Source organism: Eutrigla gurnardus, assembly GCF_963514095.1.
Source record: "Eutrigla gurnardus genome assembly, chromosome: 24".
In the NCBI taxonomy this organism is placed as follows: Eukaryota; Metazoa; Chordata; class Actinopteri; order Perciformes; family Triglidae; genus Eutrigla; species Eutrigla gurnardus.
The window spans coordinates 3,538,373-3,560,615 of record NC_139935.1 but is presented as its reverse complement, the minus strand read 5'-3'; the positions used below and the strand labels follow the sequence as shown (position 1 = coordinate 3,560,615).

At 47.6% G+C, this 22,243-nt stretch overlaps 1 protein-coding gene across 1 annotated transcript; it reads left to right on the top strand.

Moving 5' to 3' along the window:
• Window positions 1–560: 560 nt before the first annotated feature.
• LOC311010186 (bone morphogenetic protein receptor type-2-like) lies at window positions 561–21,990 on the top strand. Its single transcript, XM_084004764.1, has 13 exons — window positions 561–1,485; window positions 9,257–9,442; window positions 9,688–9,867; window positions 13,305–13,412; window positions 13,567–13,658; window positions 15,300–15,530; window positions 16,371–16,485; window positions 17,558–17,718; window positions 17,812–17,959; window positions 18,091–18,227; window positions 18,418–18,590; window positions 18,674–20,013; window positions 20,138–21,990. Exons 1-13 carry the CDS (start codon window positions 1,428–1,430, stop codon window positions 20,392–20,394), a joined length of 3,186 nt encoding a protein of 1,061 aa, XP_083860890.1. The 5' UTR covers window positions 561–1,427; the 3' UTR covers window positions 20,395–21,990.
• The last annotated feature ends 253 nt before the right edge of the window (window positions 21,991–22,243 follow it).

The window sequence follows — 22,243 nt, the reverse complement described above, 5'->3', positions numbered from 1 at the left end:
CTAAATACTATTTTGAGGTTATATAACTACAAACCGCACACGGTTCCGCCCTAGGTACAAACCAACATTGCCACCTGCTGGAATAATCCTTGTTTTGACTGCACTTTGAGCTTTAAACGCTGTAAAAATGTGTTTGACCACACAGAGGCGGTAAAGTGACATTGGTATTTGAATAACTATTGATGCATTTAATGGCAATCGGAAATAGTGATTTCAATCATGGGATCCATGGGAACTAACTACTAATACTATAATGTTAATAACAATAATAATGCTATGTATTAGGGCACATATGTAGCCTAAATATCTCTCTTTAAAATATATAAAATAAATACATTAACGAGGCACTCTCTGCAGGTTTTGCATTCAGATTCCTGTACTGTATTACTACTTTACTACTAACTCGGAGAGCCTGAACGCAGCATGTGTTTCCAGTGGGTGCCATGACTACAGTCTGCGGCACGGCGGCGCTGCATCACCCCTCCTGACTGTGTAGGACCGTCCTCCTCCACCCCTACCCCCCCCCCCCCCCCCCTAAACACCAACAGCAACCTGATACCGGAGACGAGCGGTCCAGACAAGCCTGCAAACGAGGCGTTCCCAGCCGCCCTGCCTGTCTGTCTGTCTGCCCGGCGGAGCTCCACGGCGTCAATGCCAAACGCAACCGACCGCCTCGGGGAAGATCAGACCGAGAGATACCCGATCCCGCGACCCCGTCCGTCTGCCAGAATGGGAGTAACAACCGCGGAACAGAAAAGGCTCCGTTGACTTGTGATTTCACCCCCCTTCGGAGATCGTGAAATGAGACGGGACGCGGCGAACTAACTGGCTAGCTCCTCGGCTAACGTCGGTTAGCATCGTCAGCTTGTAAACCAAACCCGAGCTAACTAATTGGCTAACGTCTACGTCAGATTCTTGTCGAACGGGTGGACTATTTTTTTTTTTTAAAGCACACAACCGAGACTCGTCCGTACTGACGGGAATTAGCCACGCGTCTGTTATTTTCACCTTCTTTGCCTAAGTTTTCCAGCCGCAGACAGTCGCCGTAGGCAGCTAGCATGTTAGCTAGCAGGTATGGACGTTGTCGGCTGGCTAGTCGTAGACGGCAGATCCGCCAAACACGTTAGCCGCCTAGCGTAGCCGCTCGCTCCTTGCGGGGACCCAACTTTTACTGGCGGTGAATTATCATATCACGTCGGTTGAACCCCCGCCAACACAGCGGGTTTTTATTTCGTACCTTTCTCTCAATGTGTTGTTCCATGTCCGGCAGCACGGTTCAAGTTACTGAGCTGACGTGAAGGTTGGGGAAATAAATAAACAAAGTGGTATCCGCTAAACGAGAGAAGAAGCGCAAGAAGACTGGGAAGGACCCCCCCAAAACAAAACTACAAGACCCGACGTCGGTCATAGCTGTGGGCAGAATCGCGATGAAATCCCTCGTTAAATGTGTGTTTTGCCTGGCCATCCTCCTGACTTCCGTGGCTGGTAAGTGGCTTATTAATGAAGTGATTAATGATGATTTTATTTTGGAAACAGGTAAATGTTTCTTCTCATGAATATTTGATGTTTCCTCCACAGATGTGCTTTTGATGCAGATGTTGTAGCCTCTATATATGATTTGGGTGGAGGGGCAACATCTGTGTTATTGTGTATTTTTAATGTCTTATATCAGACATCATTTTCCCATCATGTGTGTGTGTGCTGAACATCTTGTTGCCCAGGGTGATATCTGATCATCACATTGCAGTTCAGCAAACCCTCCTAAATATCTCCTCTTGAAAGCAGAGCAGCAAGTGTAGCCCTGGCTCCTTTTTTTTTTTTTTTTTAATCGTTCTGTGTACAAAAGGCCTGGAAAAACACTGCCAAACATACCGCAGTCACTGTCTGCCAAGTTGTGCCTCTGTTTAAGACTTTGGGCTGAAGCCAGGCTTCTGTGAGACCTTGAGCATGATAAGATAGGAGCCGGGCTGCACAAAGATGGAGGAAGGAATGAGGAGGGGTGGGGGGGGGGATGTGGAATGTGTTGGAAGACAGGGAGGTATTTTACAAGGTGAGTAATTTAGGTGATGGGAGTTTAACATGGTGCTTAGGCTTGTGGTGGTGTGTGTGTATGAAAATAGGTGGGCTCGTGCGTGGGTGTGAATGTGTGTGTACAAACACCTTCGTAATAATGTAATTGTGAGTGTTGTTGTTGAGGCTCCTCCATCCATTCATAGAGAGAGGGGGGGGGGGGGGTGGAGTAATAAGCAGTGCAGAGGGAAGTATGTGAGCGAAACGTGGAGGAAAATGTGCAAAAAAGAACAGTGTGGCTGTGAAAGCTTAAAGCCTTCAGCATTTTTATTTTATTCCCACTTCAATGAATTGTTAAGCGGCGATATCCAGATGAGGGATGGGATGATGAATTATTTTTACTGAGATAAAGGACACAATACTTTTATTTATTTATGCAGGGGGACCTTATGATTTATGATCATCTTATTTAGGATTATTAGTTTTACCACTAAAAAGAATGCTAAATTCTTTTCTGTGACACAATATAAATATTTGAACAAAATCCTTTTTAGTGAAATACAATTAAATCTTGAATAAGATGATCATAAATCATATGATCTCCCTGCATACATAAAGGATGAATACATTTAAAAAATACAGGATATAAAATGGAATTATAAAATAAGGCTCTATTATTCACTTTCTATGATATTTAAGATTGTCCTGATAATAGAAATGTATTTTTAACGCGACCCGTGATTAAATCCGGCCATCCTTCATTCATATCCGATGTTGAGCTCGTACAGGAGAAACGCCTGCTGCCTCCACGTAATTTAGGAAAAAGTGAAGTTGGTAGATGAGTAAGATAAAGGACCGTGCTGACTCAGCAGAGAGAGCAGGACATGGTGCTAGCACCGGAGATTAGTTGTGAGGTTTTGACGTAGTATCAGTCGGGGGAGAGGAAGGGGAAAAACTGCAATTATTTTTGTCTCAAATCGTAATACATAAAAGAAATATCTTTTATGAGAGACGTCATGCAAATTGGCAGTCCCCCTTTTGGCGTTTTTAACGATCGCAGTGGCTGGCACGGGATTGACACATTCCTCAATAATCAGCGCGGGGACGATAAACGGATACTTATGTGCATGCACGGCATGTAAACAGCCCATAAATTCACGTCGTCGCACTGTGCAAAATTAATTACGGCAGCGGTGAGACTTGACACTTGGCATGAGTGTAAAGAGACAAATGGATGTCCCAGTGCCCGTTTTTGTTTGATGACACTTGTAATGATGACGGATGGATGGCGTTGTAGCCGTATTTTTAGTGTGGGAGCAGGAACCCCCACTGTGTGGCTGTTTTCCTGCCGCTCCAACACCTGAAACGGGTCCAAACGGGACACGAGCCCACAGACGTACTACCTGCCGCGCGACCGCAGGTGTTCTTAAGTAGTGACATCAAATCGGGACAGCCTCAAATTCTCACAAAGTTAAGTTCAACTTGTAGCACATAGCGTGCGCCGCGACCCACATTCAGGCGCCCTTTGTCCCAGGTGAGCTGGAGGTTTGGGGGTGGAAAGAGGATTAGGGCAGAAGTATTGTACCAAAGTGTGAAAAGGACTGCTCATTTGCTCCGCTTGTCCACACTGTGAAGCTGTGTCTCGTAGGCCTCGTACTGTGGCGTTGACAGGCCCGCTGTTCCCCCCACCAGGCCACTTCTCCCCAGCCGGTCCGGACTCTCGGAGCTGTCGGCTCTGCGGTCACATCAGCGGCTCAACGGAAAGTGGAGTTATTGGCTGGAGGTTGCAGGCTCTAAAAATGGTGGTAGGCTAGGTACAGCCTGCTGTCAGCCCTGGCATTTAATCTATGATTTCACTGGCAAGGTTGGCTGCAGAAGACTACCAAGAGGATGAATCAGAATAGCTTGAATGCCAAGCCATGCTGAGGAATTTGCCTTGGCCACACCGCAGCACAGACATTTTGGAAACCAGGATAGGAAGGGCTGAAATCTGTAAAGTATTATGAGCTGCAACTGAAGATGACTTCCTTATCGATTTGAAGGAGAACCCAAAGTGTGTTTCCAGGTATTGGGGAAGACTGCTGCATATTTAAAATAAGTCGTGTAAAGAGCTTGTGATAAAAATAAAAAAAAACTCATGACAAGGGTTAGCCATGAATATTCTCACAAGTGACTTGGAACGTTTCAATTAGCAGCACAGATTTTTTCCCACGGGCCCACTTCACCGAGACTGCATCACCATTAGCTCTCACACAAGTCTGCTGAGTGTGCATTATGAGGCGTGGATGCTGCATCTTTCTGGACGTAAACACGAGGATAGTAAATCGGTGGAAGCAGCGCGGGGGAATGTGGGAAATCATCCGTAAAAAGCTGCACTAATATTTAGCACTCAGTCCACATCTTGGTTTCGTGAGAAGAGATGACAGTAACTGCAGACAGATTGCTGGAATGGAGTTTGGTCTCGAATACAGCTAGCCTTGTATTCTATTAGAAGAAAAAAAAAAATCAATGTCTGTCTCTACCTTGGTTTGAGTTCTGAGCAGAGGTAATGGCAAAGCCAGATACAATAGGACAGTGTTCGGCCGACCTTCTGGTTTGGCAAAAAGGGAGAAATTAGTGGAAGTTTTGGAAAACAAAAGGTGCAGCTTTGAGATGGTAACTCAGAGTGACAGCCTATGATTAACATGAAGCGTTCTCCTTGACCAGCAGAGACAATAAGTCTAGAGCGCGCAAAAAATGTAGCTCAGAGTATGGATGAGCTGTTTCGGGTGGATTGTTTTTGTATTTTTTTTATGAAAAGAAGCGTCGAAAAGTCATTCCAAGGCTTTAAGGTGATGATGTTTTTTATTTAAACTATCCACAGTTGCAGCAGATCAAGGTGCAGTTACTAGATCCCTGTATTACAAGCAATCATTGGTGTAAATGAGTAATTGTGCCCGGACAGAAAAAGAGAAAGAAAAATATAACTGGAGCGGAGGAGGAGGAGATGGCTGCGGATGATTTAAAAATAATCAGATAACTCTTTGAAATTCCTTCACACTGAGTACTGCAATCTTACTGATCAGCCAACACACACAGATATATCAATTAAATAGATAACAATACATAGCGTTCGCAAAAATATATAATAGTGACCGATATTAGGTATGGGAGGATACAGAACATATCCTAATAATCATCAAAATATGCTTACAATGGCACCAGAACATTGGAATCCCTTTACATTTATTAATACAACATATTTGTATACTTGAATACAGCATGCGTTAGTAAATAATGGTCCATTTAGTGCATCACACACCTGTTTGCTCCACAGAACAGGTGAAACCCCGTCATACCAGAGACCACCGGCTGTGTCATCAAGCCTCTGGTGGCTGTTCATTTCTGCAACCAGCAAAATATGTTTTTATAAGACTTAACGCCTGACATCAAACTTTTGCTTGCTCATAAATAATCTGAGATTATCACTCCGTGATCTGTTTTCATCACATATTTGGGAAAGTTAAGGTATACAGGGAGGGAGGGAGGGGGGGATATTTGGTATAAATGCATCGTGGTCAATAATGGAGGCCTCTAAGCTTTGAGGGTAGCATAAGCCCCAGGATTAGCATAACTGTACCAGACCCAGACAGACCCAGACTGAGTGGTGTTTTTTTGGAGGTGGGGGGGCAACAGATGGGACAGATTAAAGCCCGCTCACCCTCCCCACATCTTTAAACTCCACCAGGAGACTTGGAAATTGGGGGTGTCAGCAAAGAGCCCTGAAGCCCATCCATCCCACCTCAGCAACAAGCGTGCAGCCGGCATGACGGGACCCGATGCATGCCTCTGATGGCGTCCGCGGGGATGACAACACTTGGGCACACGGAGCCTCTTTGCACCAGTCATGCATGATGACACATTGACATGGCAGCAACATGCCAGTTCTCCCCATCCACACTTGCACAGCTTGTGGACGGCGCACGGAGGCGAGTCGAGAGGGCCTCCTCCACTTTCTGTCCCACCTCGCCTCTACTCGTGAACTCATAACCAGTTATGGGGAGGAAACAGCCAACGCATCAGTGCACTCGGTGACTTGTAATGAAGTCTCTGACTGTCTTTGCATCCCTCCGCTGGGCCTTGGCCGGAGGAAAGAGAGAGCCAGATTAGATCGCTGTTGTTTTTTAGCAGCGAGGCTGAGGGGAAGGGGGTAGTCCCGGGGTGGGAGAGTGCACTGAAGGCCAGTTGGGGGAGGGGGCTAAGAGGGAGGGAGGGAGATTAGCAAATAACTGGGCCATGGGTAAACACTCAGCGGTGCCTGCCATCATCCAATGAACAGGCTTGGAGCAGAAAACTACTCCGAAGCCTTTTGATATGACTACCCTCTCTCTCTCTCTCTCATCTGCCTCGCTCCACTGGCCTTGCCTGCATACTCTGACCCACAATCCAATACTGCAGCGGCAGCCAAGATCGCACCGCGGAGCAGGGACAGAGCCTGCCACGGCCAATCGGAGATAAGCACAGAGATTGGCATCCAACCAGAAACGCTCCTAGGAAAAGGCAGAATTCGGTGGAAGAGCCAACCGCGGCCGAGCAGAGTGGCGGACGAGCCAATGAGATCCGACGACGGGAGGGCTCCCGTGGCCCAGACTGCAAATGAGCAGAGCCTGGTTGTTGCTGCTCGGGTGTGAGCTCCATCCCATGCTGCACTCTTCTTCTCTCTCTTAGTGTGTATTAGGGAAATCACAATACTAAAAATAATATTCACTCATAGATGTCTCATCTGTGACTCAATGTTTGCTTTATTAACAAAATGGAAAGTGATTCCGGTATATTTTAGTGCCATTTCACATCAGGATACCATTAGAAAATACCTTCGCCTCATACTCATTTTTACCGAATAGAGCCTGAACGCATCATGATGTAATTCAATGGCCGTTCCCTTCAACATTAACTTCCTCTCGTCTCGTTTCAACTCCGGTTTGTTCTCGGTGTATTACCTAGTATGGTGTGTCACCTGAACAATGAACCAATTATCATTCCTGTTAGTCGTGTTATAATGGAGGCATCGCTTTCTGTGTTCGCAACTATAACATATGGAATTCAAACTTTACCCGTGGCAATGAAGTACAAAAATCTATTGTTTTTTTAATGAAAACCCCAAATCAATGTTTGGATTGAACTTGGACCATGAGCCCTTTTTAATGCTGTTTTTTGGGGGGGTTGGGGTTAATGCCCAATAGGCTCAGCAGTGGAGGAGTCTTCATTTCACAGCCTTGAATTGTAGTAAAAATATTAATAATTCATGCCAGTGTGCTGTAGCCAGCTTTGAAAGATAGGAGATACTCTGCTGTATGGATTTCTGTTCTGCTCTCCAGGCCAGGCGTACAAGGTCAGCCTGTTTGTCTAACAGTCTGTGGGTGTTGTCACCGGCTCTCTACTTCCTTCCATTGTTCCTTTATGTTTCTCCTCTTTTCTCCTGGAGGTCCTCCTCTATAACTCCATTTCTAGGTAATCACAAAGGATATGTACTTGAGGCAGAACAGATTTCTCTTAATACTTTTATTTAAGTGCAATTTTACCCAACCAAGCCAGAGTGTTTTCCATCCCAGTGAAGGTGAACACACTGTTTCCAGCAAAAGAAAACAGAGAGGAAAAATAAAGCGTTGCTTATACTGCCGCAGATAAACCACCACACCCTTCAAATGAGAAAAATAGAGCCTGAAACTGCAGTCGTCCTGATAAAAGACAACTTTATATTTAGATTCCCACATCCATTTTAGCGTTACAGATTTGTATGACCAGCTGTGACACTGGTGGTGTTTTTCATCTTGTGAGTCTGTGTAGCATCAGTTGTCAGGCTCTAATAGATCAGAGCTGATCTGATCCCTCTGCAGCGATGGAAACGGGCTAAAATATGAATGAATGTTCCGCATTCTGGGCTCGTCGTGGGGAGAATCCAGTTCTGCTGTTTTCCACAGCTTCTAAGTAAAGAGCTGGTTGTGTTTGTGAGTTTGGGCTGAAATGAAAACACGGCAGTGTTGTGTCTTCATCTGCTCAGTACTTATTTAGTATGTTTGATTCTCGGCGTGACATTAGGATTGTCTTTTTAATAGTCGTGACAGGAATGAAACCTCATTTAGAATCTATATTAAATTTTAAATTCATTTATCCTTTATTTATCCAGGGAGACCTTTTTATGATCATCTTACATAAGATTATTTGATTGTGTTTTACTTTAAATAGATGGGTCTTATCTGTGACGCAATACAAAATAGTTCTTCACAAAATGTGAAATGATTGAAGTATGTTTTCGTGCCATTTTAAGCATATTTTTATTTTAAAAAGAATGGACTATAATATATTTGTCCTTTCCAATCCTCACGTAAAAAAACAAGATGCACTTGATCTGATGCAGTAAAAGTATTTGTTTCTTGACAAAAGGAAGGCGAGGTGATTCAAGCATGTAAACGCTCGGTGTGAACGCAGCGTGGCCTGGCGCTGCCATTACCGGCTCGTCGAAACCCCTCATCAAAATGAACATTTCTCCACAGTTAACCCCCTGGTTTGAACTGTTCCCACTCTGCATGCACACACGGCGTGCTTCCCCCTGCAGGCGAAGGCACTGCCACAGTACAGTAGGCAGTAAAGGCCCACAGTAGGCCAGGGTTGATTGCTTTATCTGAGGATGGGAGCAGAGGAGGAGAGCTGGCGCCGTTCCCAGCAGAGCTACCACCTCATCGCAGCACCCTCTGCCCACACAGGCTAGCTTGACCTTGGGCAGGGCACAGTCACCCTCCTCCCTCCAAAACACCGCCTTCCCGGATGGAGGAAAAAGGAGGAGCCGGGAGTAAGGGAAACAAACTGGCACATCATGTTTCCCTCGTCTCAAATTACCCAAAATGCAGGCTATGTACACAAACACACACTCTGATATTGGCTCAGAGTATTTCTCCCTGGCTAATAAGCAGTCGTGTTATGAACTGAGGCAGGGCGCCGTTTGCTTTCCCGGCATATCTGTGTTCCCATCTTGGAAGTTTTATATTCTTTTAATTAGTGTTTGTTGAGTGCAAATTATCCTCTCTGCTGCCTGTTAAATTTGGAAACTGGTTGAGTGACATTCAAGTGTTTTAGCTATGATAAATATGATGATGGTTACACAAACTTCCTCCATCGATGACTGTCATCCAACTAGTTAATTGGCTTTTGTCGCAACCGCTAAAGCTCAGCTGAGTTTGTGGTGAAAGTCCCTCTTGTGTCTTCGCAGCGGCGCAGGGCGAGGAGAGGGAGTGCGCCTTCACCGACCAGCAGCAACAGATGGAGGTGGAGCGGGTGGAGGGGGGCGAAGGCCGCGTCTCCCCGGAGAACACCACCATCCGATGTGCCAAGGGCAGCCACTGCTTCGGCCTGTGGGAGAAAAGTCTCCCAGGAGAAGTGCGACTGGTCAAACAAGGTGGGCTGCCAACGGATATAAATGTGTAATAATATGAAATAAGAAGTGAATAGTAGAGTTGTTACCATTGAACAGACAGGGGAGTAATAGTCTTCAGATGTTCTTTACTTATTGAGCTTATTTATACTCCGGTCTTTCATAATTTAATGAATGTTTAATAACTCGTTTTTCTATCACACTAAAGTAAGAATTTGTCGAGAACTCTCATCAGTCGCCCAATAAAACCTGTCACCCGTCTCTGCCAGGTTGCTGGACTCACCTGGGCGACCACCAGGGTTGCCGCGACGACCGCTGCGTGGTGACCAACCTCCCGCCACAGATCCAGAACGGGACGTACCACTTCTGCTGCTGCGGCAGCGACATGTGCAATGTCAACTTCACGGAGGACTTCCCACCGCCCAGTCCCACCGCGGCACACCCCCTCTGTAAGGACACACACACACACACACACACACACACACACACACACACACACAGGATCCCATTCCAGTCATGACGCATCTTCCTTCTATACGACCGACAAAAACCAAGTCTGATCCAAAGCCAGATCTCGGCCGACGCTAATACTTTTATGGTTTGAGAATTGAATTATATGGTGGTCATTATTTGAAAACAGGCATGGAAATCACTTTAAAACTGATTGCCTGCGATGTTGCGTCAGTTTAACTGAAAGAGGAGTTGTGTTTTGGAGGGACTTTATTTGTACACAGAGGTGTGACATTAAATAAACTGATATAAAACAATAATTATTAAACATTCAACACTTATTGGCCGGTTAAGAAACTCCAAATCTGGCGTTTTATCAACAAATAAACCACAGAAATGTCTGTAAGGTTAATGTTACCCAATTTCCCCCCGGGGATCAAAAAAAAAGTATTTCCGATTGCGTAACTTTCCATCATAAGACCTGTGGTTCATTCCTGGACTCTAAAGATGTGTTTACACCAAACTCGTGTATGACGAACAAGGAAAATTAACCAGATCCTTCCCTCCCAGCCTTTCACAGTAAAAGCAGTAACTGTTCACCAGAGGGAACTCGAACTCACTCAGAGCAGTTTACTAAAAGGAAACATGCAACGATGCAGCTGAGACAGACTGCCAGACGCTGCTGCGGGTCAATAGGATCCCGGTAGCTCGTCCCTGCAACCATTAAATTGATAAAGCTCTGCAGAATTTGCATAACTGCCAGCGTGAGTAGTTTTGGTGTAAAATATATTGTGATGAGCTTTGTCACGACTACAGTCTTCTTTAAACACAATGGTGTGCGATCGGCGGGCGGGTTGAATGAAAGAGAAAATGACTAACAACGGGAAGAAAACGCAGGCCCACACAGTCCTGCAGCTATTCAGAGGAAAGAATGAACGGATGTTTGATATGATCGGAGCTGTCGTACTCACACCTACTTACACTTCCAGCCTCCTCCTCGGCTTCATCGTTCAGCCTCGCACCTTCAATCTGAACTCCCCGATCGCCGTCCGTGATCAACCTTGACGACTGTGAGTTGAATTCCTCGTTAAGAGGCGCTGTCGTTCATCTCCAGTAAAGGCTTGATATTGACTTCTGTTTCTATCAATGCCCGTCTGTTGTCGGCGAGCTCTTAGCGCGGTTTCAAACGAACCGATGAATCGTTAATTGTTCTTTCCTTTTAAGGTTTAGCTGTGTGCATTGTGTGTGTGTGTGGCAGGATGGGAGGGGGTTGGCGGCGGCGGCGACTCATCATCTCTCCAGACCACACACATTAACACACACACTCCACCATCCATGTCGTCTCTCTGCATTCCACAGATTGCAAGGCGTCTGCTCTGCCTGCGGGCGTGCCGCCGACGCTTCCAGCAAGTACGCTGACGACGAGACACAAGGAAGGGGAAAGTTAGGGGCGTTTCAGAGGGACGTTAAATTGATCAGTGAAGCGTGGATTTTGTTTTCTAACTTTGCATCCTGTTTCTGGTTTCGCTCGGTTAATTCCCGACATGTCTGGGCAGATCCGTGCCAGTATTATTAGATGTAGCGAATGGTTGTGATCTAAAGCCGACAACATGATGACGACGTTCAGGGTTGGGCGGTGGGAGAAAAAAAGCACTCCTGATGCACAATATGTGGTCATTATATGTGTCGACATCGCTTTTAGGATCCAGCTGGTAATTAATATCAGCTACTTTTATAATAATACTGCATATTTGACTTGTTGCTTCTGCTCCCTGCTGCTGTATACGTGCGTTTTGATAGTGTTTATTGTGTTATATTCAAAGCGGCAGAAAGGAGAACAAAGTAATCTGCTGGCTGGGATGAGGAAACCAAAAAGAGTTGTTTTCCTGTTCCTGCCCCTTTGGATATAATCTAATAAACAAATATCAAGACGCAGATGTGTATTACCGGCTTCTCATGCTGGACGTTGCAGTGACTCACTATTAGAATATCGGATCTTTAAAAAAAAAGCGTGCTAGACGAGTGGAAAATAGAGCCTGATTTGAAAGATCCAGGATATAAAAATGCCAGATCGGACACATCGCACCTTGAAGCATTCTGGAGATTTTAAACAGACCTTTGGTATGTTTGGGCCGGGGCGTGTCTGTGTTTATCAGATGGCTTCCTGTGCAAACTCTCTTGTTTGGCGATGAACTCACTGACCTTGGCATTTGAGGGGAGCCGTGTCAACCTTCACATGTTCACGTGTGTGTGCTCGCTCATGCTAACACGTCACTCACAGCCGCCCTCAGGCTCTCAAAGTCATCAATTATTGATAAAGCCGGCGTGGCAGCAGCACCGGCGTGTCGACGAATGTAATGGATGCAGGAGTGTGTTTCTGGGTGTATCCGGGCAGATGCTCCTGACATTTATGTAATTTCTGCAGCAGACTCGTGGTGCACGAGGCGAGCGTCGGTACATGAGGTGGTTACTGCTTCCACCTGCTGCCTCTGGAGCCGAAATCATCAGAGCAGCTCTTTGAAATGTTTTCTTTCTCTCGCTGTCTGCCTTCACTTCACCTTCCTCCTTGCTGCTCTCCAGTCTGTCGTCTGCTCTTCATGGCCGTTTGGCTTAATTGATGTTTTGTTCCTTTTCTGTCATGGCATGCGTGCTTGTCTGAGACCTCCATGTTTTCCTCCATGTCTAGCCACGTGAGATTACTTCCAGATAACTGTGTAAATGACCGAGTGAATGCCTCCTAAATGAGCAAAATGCAAATGAGCATAATGAACTCCCCAATGATGCCATATTAGGCTTCATGCTCCGTATGTCCTATATTGAAGTCCCGCTATCAGAGACCCATAAAGGAAGGTCTCTCATTCTAAACAGCACAGGATGAAGGGACCTGCTGGAACCAGGGAATTGGGGAAAATAACAAGTCCTGTTTATGTCGTGTCACCTGAGGGTCGTACTGACACGAAACCGAAATATGAACACAACGTCTGGCGGCTGCAACCGGAGGAGGTCAAGTAATTTACGATGTTCTGGATGATATTGTAGCGCTCTACAATAGCCAATTAAAACTAATGGTGATATCCCGAGGCCGCCTGAATACACTTAGAACGACGCCGCCGTTCATTTCACAGGATAACGTCAAGATAATTAAGTGTGATTTATTGAGGGTTTTCAAATTGCTCGCAAATTCTAAATGTGAAAATCCCACTTAGGGATGGATCCGTGAGGACGAGTGGTTCTGGCGAAGGTCCATCGCATGTGTTGGAAACGTGCTCCACCAAAAGCTCTTATTTTGATGTGAATATGAACAGTTTAACACCAGGTGTGCACATCTGTAGTGCTTTGATGGTACAGGTGTTCCTTATAAACTGGTAATCAGCTGTCCATAGTTCCCACATAGAGGTCTAACCTTGTGTTTTTTGATGTGTCACTCCCTTCGTAGACTCTCGCACACTGCGCCACGAGGAGACAATAATTATCGCCCTGGCAACCGTCTCCGTGCTGGCAGTGGTTGCCGTAGCAGCCTTCTTTGGTTACCGCATGATGCACGGTGAGTTCTCATGGCACCACGCTGCGAAGAGGAGCAGAGAACATTCATTATTCAGGGCCGTTAAATGTTTTTCCAATCGCACGAATGCAATCAAAGCCGCCCCTCTCATTGAAATGCATCCCCACGTTTTTGTGAAAATTGTGCGAATTAACAGGAGATGGGAAGCAAGGCCTGCACAACTTGAATATGATGGAGGCCGCCGGCTCTGAGAGCTCTCTGGATCTCGACAACCTCAAACTGCTGGAGGTCAGTGCCCACACTTCATTCTCCGTTCCCCTTTCCACATCAGTCTTTGTGTCTAGACACGCTCGCACAACTTTACATTTCTGGCCCGGGGAGGAGTTTTCCATCCATTTACTGCTACGCTTCCACACTGGCATACAGGTTTATGTCTTCGTGAGAATAATGGTGATGTATAAATGGCTCGCTCCATCTTTTCTACTCCAAATGTTGCTGACAGTCTGAAAGTGAAAATATAAAGTAGAATTTAAAAAAACTCAAGATGAAATCCTTTGAGTCTGTTTTTTTCTTGTTGTTTTTTTCAAACTATTGGCCGTGATTTAGCTCCATAAATACATTTCTGTGTTCTCACCGTGTTTCTCTGAGTGTTTGAGGGAAGGAAACAAGAGTTAGAAGGAGAGAAAGGAGAAACCAAAGGCATGGAGGCAGAAATACACCCAAAATACATCGAGGTTTACGGTTACGTTTGTCGTCTCAATGTGACCTTTATCATCCGATCACGGCATTAAGTGGCGGCTCAGGCCTCACAGAAATAGGATTTTTTTTGCTTACACTGACACAGGATCCTAAAAAAACATGATACGGACGTGTGCCGGAGCTCTTATTGTGATGGGAAGTCAATGGAGTCGGGATGATGTTCAGTCAGAGTGACGACACAAGCAGGGGAGAAACCAGCGGACTCGTATCAGATCCAGCCGAAGGAGACGTGAACTTTTTCTGAAAACTCTGTTTAGTTTTTGTCATTTAAAATGAACATGCACGCTCCTCTTGCAAGCAGCGTGGGTCTGCTACAGCTTTCACTATCCCATGAATCATTCTTCTGAATCGGACCCAAAGCAAACACATAAAATCAGATTTCATGCATGACTGCCTCGCGTCGTCTCCCCGTGTGAGACGCCCTCCTGAATCTGTAGAGCGGCAGCAGGGAGTATCTGAGTAATACCGTGAAACACAGGGACATGACATCTTCACATCGTCCCACGTCTCCTTTTAGTCATCCAGAACGAGTCGCCGTCCATTGAATGTATCGGCCTCCGCCACCTTTCAGCTGCTTTACCACGCTGTGAGGAAGACGAGCGACAAAACCAGGACTAAGTGCTGAGACGTCTGTCTGAAGCAAGTTGTTATCATTCTGGAAAATCAGAGGAAATCACTGAGAATCAAAAACTCTATGTGTCATCCAGCGTATGGGCTAAAAATGGATTGGTCTGAGCTTCAATGCGATGTTTTTCTCATCCAGTATTTCAGCCCAGAGTTAGTGATATATTTACAGGAGCTGAATTCAGAACGGCGTCCTTGTGTCTTATCAAATGCAGGCACACGTTCTTTCACGTCAAACTCATTGCAGGGGGGGGGGGGGTCTTCCTCAAAGACAAAACACAGCCTCCTGATAAATGTTTTGAAGCAGACGCGGAGGTAAAAATAAATGCACTCCTGAAAGCTAAGTGTTGCCATCGTGTGCTCTCGCTAATTCGGGACATTGATTGAATGATTCAGAACCGACTGTAACTAAGTTTACTTCCTGTCTCCGCATCTAAATTTGTGTTCTTTTTTCTTCTCTTTGTGTGTAAGGACCACATCCAAAGTGACTGCTGAAGGTCCAGAATTACGTTGTTTTTGTAAATACTTGTTTTTCTATCCCATTAGCTGATTGGACGCGGCCGATACGGCGCCGTCTACTGCGGCTCATTAGACGAGCGGCCCGTCGCCGTGAAGGTGTTCACCGCAGCCAACCGCCAGAACTTCCTTAACGAATGCTCCATCTACCGGCTCCCGCTGCTGGAGCACGACAACATCGCCCGCTTCGTTGCCGCCGACGAGCGCACCGGCCCGGAGGGACGCACCGAGTACCTGCTGGTCATGGACTACTATCCACATGTGAGTGTGCTGGGCGGGGCTGGACGTTACTACTGTGTGTCGATTTATTTAGTTTTTAGAGATAGAAAACCTCAGGTAATATTTAATTATTAATAATGATACTATTCCTCAGTTTCCCGTAGTGCAAAATGACAAATGAAAGTTTAATTTCACCTGCAGATAAATGAGCATGCAGCTGGTGTGGTAAAAGAAAAACAGCAACCGTGTCTGCTGAACGCCGCTACAGGACCTCATAAATATCATAATCATAAATATCTCTGCAGATGCACCTTTTAAAATGAATATATTTGCTGTGCAACGACTCCCAGCGTCTTAATTACAGGTCAGCTGACCCCCCAGCCAGCCTATTAAAGGCGCCCATTACGCATCTTAACCGTTAGGCTAATGCAAATTGTCATGGAAACGCGGTGCAAGCCAGGACAGGAGGCAGATAGACATAATGCATTCAAGTAAATGATAATATAATTATACAAACAGATTTAATGTGATTTTTTCCTTGGTGGCGGATGTGGGAAATGCCTTGTGATGGATTTTGGGGGGAAACGGGGTGAAGTGTGTGTTTGTGAGTCGGCGATAAAATATTCTGTAAGTCAGTTTTATGGTGAAGCACAAGTCATATAAATGATAAACGTGGTTATTATTATCGTGGCCCTGCTATGCGGTTGAACATATTTTAGTATTTTCCTCACCTGTGTGTCGTATCTGCCGGATCCTTAACGTGACGCCGGTGGTTGGTTTTCCCTCCATTCTCTCTCCATGCCTCCCCTATGTGTCTCCGTCTAATCTCCCTTGTTTACCTTCTGTTTTGTCCTTCCCTTCCCTCTTCTCTGCTCACCTCAGGGCTCGCTGAATCGCTACCTGAGCCTCCAGTCCAACGACTGGGTGAGCAGCTGCCGGCTGGCTCACTCCGTCACCCGCGGCCTGGCCTACCTGCACACGGAGCTCTTCAAAGGAGGTGAACATGAGGGCACATACACTCACTTTCGGGGGTTAATAACTGCTCACGGTTCACTCAGGCTCTGAGCAAAGAGCGGCGGTGTAAACAGAAATCTCCAAGCATTTACAGCCCTGTTGGTTTAGATTATTTAGAGAGGCTTTAGACGTGTATTACTGTCTCGCTGCCGAGCGCTGCAGCCTCCATCCGACCTGCACAGCAGCTCCACGTGGGTCTGTTTGGCTTGGAGCGCTCGGCGTCCCTGCATTTTGACACACGTACACACTGCGAGCACGCCCAGTCGAGGGTATTTATAGCCTGGCCTCAAGCTGGCCTCAGGGAGTGTAAAGAGGAGAGGGACAAAGTCGGGGGAAGGAAGGCGGATGCGAGATAGGGATTCGGATGACGTGATTACTCCCTCAATAAAATCAATCTTATTGGGCCAAAGTGACAACCGAACTAAGCCGTCGTCGTCTTTTTCCTTCATGTCAACAAACCTCAGTCTCAGCAGTTACACTCGGGCCTCTCTTCATCAGCGCTGATACGCATCAAGCAGCTCAGAGGCGGAGAGGGGGCGGACAGTCCTGCAGTTAGCGTGTGAAGTTAAGGAATAGAAGTAATTCTGTTTGTGCAGGCATGTGATGGATGAAAGCGCGGGCGGACATCTCTCTCCTCGCTCTCTCCCTCGACAAGCCGACGGGGCGTAGAAGTGACCGGAGAGGAAGAGGGTTTGTTTGTATCTCAGCCTTTGGTACAGTCGTCATCCTCCCCCACTCCTGCACATCACTAGAAGGCAGCAGATAACCACTTCCTCACTGCGCCCTCTGCTGGCGGCGGAGGCACTGCAGGCCCAGGCCCCTCTGATATGGTCTTAATCCCATTGTTGTAGATTAGATTAGAGGGTTTAGCTGTCTGTTGACAGGGAAGCTTGTGTTGGTGAACAATGAGCCCAGAACTGGAATGGAAAGCTATATGAAGGGATTTTCTGGCTGTTATTATTAATATGCGAAGGCCACAGTGTCCGTGACACAAAAACACGAGATAAATGAGCTTCGTGTGCTCTCCTGATCCCCTCTTTGCCTTTCTCTTTCAGACTTGTACAAGCCGGCTGTTTCCCACAGGGACCTGAACAGCAGGAATGTGCTCGTCAAGGCGGACGGCACGTGTGTCATCATTGATTTCGGCCTGTCCATGAAGCTGACAGGAAACAGGCCGGCGCGCCACGGCGAGGAGGAGAACGCCGCCATAAGTGAGGTGAGATATCGGGGTGCCGTTGCTCACCTTTTCTAATTTTTCATGACTTCCCGTCTCACCTTTCAACGCTGCTCGCTTGGTTCCGCCTCCCAGGTTGGAACGATCCGCTACATGGCTCCAGAGGTCCTGGAGGGGGCAGTGAACCTGAGGGACTGCGAGTCGGCGCTGAAGCAGGTGGACATGTACGCCCTGGGCCTGATCTACTGGGAGACCTTCATGAGATGCACCGACCTTTTCCCTGGTGAGACACACAGAATCACTGCTTCTGACTTTATTATCAGAAACAAAACTAGAAAAATAGACGTGTGCATATTCATGAGTTGAATGTAAAAATATCTCCAACACATCGTCCACTTACTGTCCTTCCCCTAGGAGAGTCGGTGTCCGAGTACCAGATGGCGTTCCAGGCGGAGGCAGGCAACCACCCGACCTTTGAGGACATGCAGGTCCTGGTGTCCCGGGAGAAGCAGCGGCCCAAATTCCCCGAGGCCTGGAAAGAAAACAGTTTGGTACGTTTGTTTGCTCTCACACACACAAACAACATCGATATTGTTCTTTCTAGTAGACCGAATCCCCTGTATGCACAACCTAATTCTGTGCGACATGGCAGAAAGTTCTCATCATGAGGTTGAAATCAACTTTATGCATGCTTCTGCAGCGATCCGTGTTCCTATTGCTGTTAAATCTGTGTCCTTCCAGGCGGTCCGCTCCCTGAAGGAGACGATGGAGGACTGCTGGGACCAGGACGCCGAGGCCCGCCTCACAGCGCAGTGTGCCGAGGAACGGCTGGCGGAACTGCTCCTCATATGGGACCGCTCCAAGTCCGTCAGCCCCACGCTGAACCCCATGTCCACCACGCTGCACAACGAGAGGTAGGCATGCACACACAACCGCCTCTATCGTCGCTACGCTCCTTTAAAACGCCATCTTTAACGCTCTCGATGTTTTCTGCCAGAAACCGCATGACGCCGAAGTCCGGCCCGTACGCGGACCACCCCTCCACTTACATCGAAGAGCACGAGGGCGTGGCCAAGAACGCGCAGGCTGAAACCACCGGCTCTGTGAGCGGTCGAGCTGGTGGCGGGACCGGAGAGAGGAACAGGAACTCCATCAATCAGGAGCGCCAGCAGCAAGCCAACGCCCGCCTGCCCAGCCCAGAGGGCAGCAGCACCAGCACGGGCCTGAGGGGGAGCCCCTCGGCCTCCACCACCACCACCACTATCATCTCGGACTCTGAGGGACCCGCAGGGACCGCCACGGTCCCCGTCTGCCTCCACCTGACCCAGGAGGACCTGGAAACCACCAAGCTTGACCCGAAAGAGGTAGACAAGAACCTGAAGGAGAGCTCCGACGAGAACCTGATGGAGCACTCGCAGAAGCAGTTCTGCTCTCCGGATCCACTGAGCCCCGGCAGCTCCAGCCTCCTCTACCCCCTCATCAAGATGGCCAGTGAGGCCGCCGGCACGTCGGACCAGGCCGCCCCCATGCCCGCCACCATCTTCCCCCTGCCCAAGCAGCAGAACTTGCCCAAGAGGCCGTCCAGTCTGCCTCTGCGCACCAAGCCCGCCAAGAAGGAGTCTTCATCGTCTTCACTCAGGTTCAAGTTCGGACGCTCGGGGAAGTCCAACCTGCGTCAGGTGGACGGGACGAAGATGAACATTGTTGCCGTGGCGGGCACGAACACGGCTGCAGAGGCTCATCGGGGCGCCGGCACCAACAACACGCCCGCTCTGCGAGAAACGCACCTCAACGGTAGCGTCAACGGCGGCGTCAACGGTCACGCCAGTGCCGGGATGTCGTCCATAGCTGCCGGTGGAGCGACGGGGTTCGGAGGCTCCATCGTAACCCAGAACGGGTCCGGAGCACTGAGGTCGGACGACAGCCGCCTGAGCCTCGGGGTCATCACAGCCAGCCCCGACGAACACGAGCCGCTGCTGAGCCGCGAGCGAGAGCATCCGGACCCGAGGGACGCGTCGTCGAGCATGGCGGCGCTCCGCTCGGCCCGGCCCAACACGAACAACAACAACAGCAACACCGGCCACGGCCAGGGGGACGGGGAGAGCGGGGGGGAGAGTGATGGAGGGGAGGAGGAGGGGAGCGGGGAAGGAGGGAGCAGGGAAACCACGGGCCCCCCAGGGGAAAGCTCGGGGTCGGGATCCGGCGTCGCTGTGCCTCAGGGGGCCGCGCCGGTCACCATGAGAGGGGAGGCCCTGCTCAGGCAGCCCAGATCCCGCAGGCCTGAGAGACCCAACTCCCTGGACCTGTCCTTCACCACGCAGGATCTGACCTCACTGGGTGATTTCACACACCAACACCAACACACATAGGACTACACGTTTGTAACAAAGTTGCATGCTGGGGGATGGAGTTTGGGCAAGTAATGGGTCTAAAGAGACTAACAGTTCTTCTGTTCCTCCAGGGGACGGCTTGGTGCAGCCGGACGGAGCCCTGGGGCCCGGCGGCGACAAGATCAAGAAGCGCGTCAAGACGCCGTACTCCCTGAAGAAGTGGCGGCCCACCACGTGGGTCATCTCCTCGGACGCCAGGGGGCCGGAGGTCAACAACAACGGCTCCTCCCGCGGCCAGGGCCACAGCCAGAACCGGCCCAAGTCCAGCTCGGCCATCTACCTGCGGGGGGGGAGCTTGGCCAGCGAGCCCAGCGACACGCACGTGTGAAGCGCCGGCTTCCCGACGAGACTGAGAAGATGAAAAAAATAACCCAGAGCGTCTGGTTTCTGTCCGCCGAGCTCTCTGCTCCAAATCAGCGAGAGGAAGCTACGGAGTGTCTTGTGAACAAACAGTCAAGTCTGATCGTGTACAGTAATTAGGTCTGTCTCACTCCTGTGTGTCTTTCTGATGACGGCATCGCTTTAAATGGAATCCAGCTATGCAGCATTCTCATCCGCTTCTGTGTTTTTATCCATTTCCCTTTGTCGACTTTTTACCTTTCCCTTTTTAACGTTTCGTCCTCATGAGCGTAGCGACGTTTCCCGACGGATTTCTTTTCCTTTCTGTGTGCACTTTGAACCGACTAAAATCAGTGTTTAGAAGTCCTGTCTGTTGCGACCACGACAAGAAGTGGTCTCTAAACGTTAAACAAAAAAAAAGGCGAGGAAAAACAATCAACACTATGAGCGTTCTTTAACTTCGCTGCATCAGGCGAGGTCCGAGAGTGGGCGACTGTCTTAAAAGACGGAACTACTATAATTTGTTTTATTTACGTGATTTGTATGCAATATTTTTTTTCCCTGACTATCCTTTTTTTTTTTTTGTATCATATTTTTTAATTGTGCAATAGGATTTTAGCTTTTAGATGCTTTCGATGTTTTTATTGCTTCCATTATTTTTTGGGGTTATTTGCTCCCGTCATTATTTTTGATATGTTAATCTCTGTTGCACTTATGACTCGTCACAATCGTTTTATAAACAATCCACCGAATGCTAATCAACCCGACTCGAGAGAAGAAAAAGGATGACAATCCTCCTCTCTTTCCTTCTTCTCTGGACTATTTTAGATGGTAGGGGGGGACACAAACACTAACAATCAACCCTCCCTGACTGAAAAAGGGGGTTTATGTGGAACTCCTCTGCTTGCACAATTACACCAGGATGGGCTCAAACTCTGGGGTCTTTTTTAACACTACAATCACCTGGATGGAAGTCTGCGGAGGGATCTGCTGCAGCGGCCGACTCAATCGCTGTACCACTATCACCTGACCTCACTGTTGGACTTGAGCTGCCTGTACGCGACTGAAAGACCAGAAACACTAGAAGAGCCCAGATTCTGCTCCTTGAACTCTGTCGGAAACTAGTCTAAAAGAAACCAAACCCCTCTGAAGCACGCTGGATATTATTTCTGCCTCTCGTTGTCTCATCCCTTGATGTTGGAATGACTGAGTGTGTGTGTGTGTGTGTGTGTGTGAGTGTGTGCACGTGTTTCTTTATGTCAGCAAGCATTAGAAATGTCGGGGGCGTGGCGCTGTACAGGCGTGCTGAAATGTCATTGTACTCATTCTGTGTTTTCAGCGCTGCTTCAGGGCATACTAAAAGATCTCATTTATGTTTTTGTAATCTGTAATTTGTATGGAGAAGAAGAAAAAAAAAACCCATGTATGTGTAATTGCATTGATATTTGCATCATTTTTATGGAATTCTGTTTTGCATTCAATGGACACGGCCTTTGATTCCATTGCTATGCATCTGCTCGGTACAGTTTCTGTAAACATTTCCAAGTCAATATGGAAGAAAAAAACAATAAATGTATGAAATAACCGTTGGTTATATCTGTTAAGGGTATGTTTCATTTGGGGCCTTTTATTTTGAAAGTACAGGAAACAGGAAAAATATCATTTTATAAAGAAGAGAAATAGCCAGTAATGGACATATTACACTCATAAAATAAATGATCCGTTGCAATTTGATCATCACAGAATAAGTTATTGTTATGGAAGTAATAGATTTTAATAGTACCATAAGGTCAATACAGGAAGTAGTCTTTATCCATAGTACCTTTAGATCTGTTTAG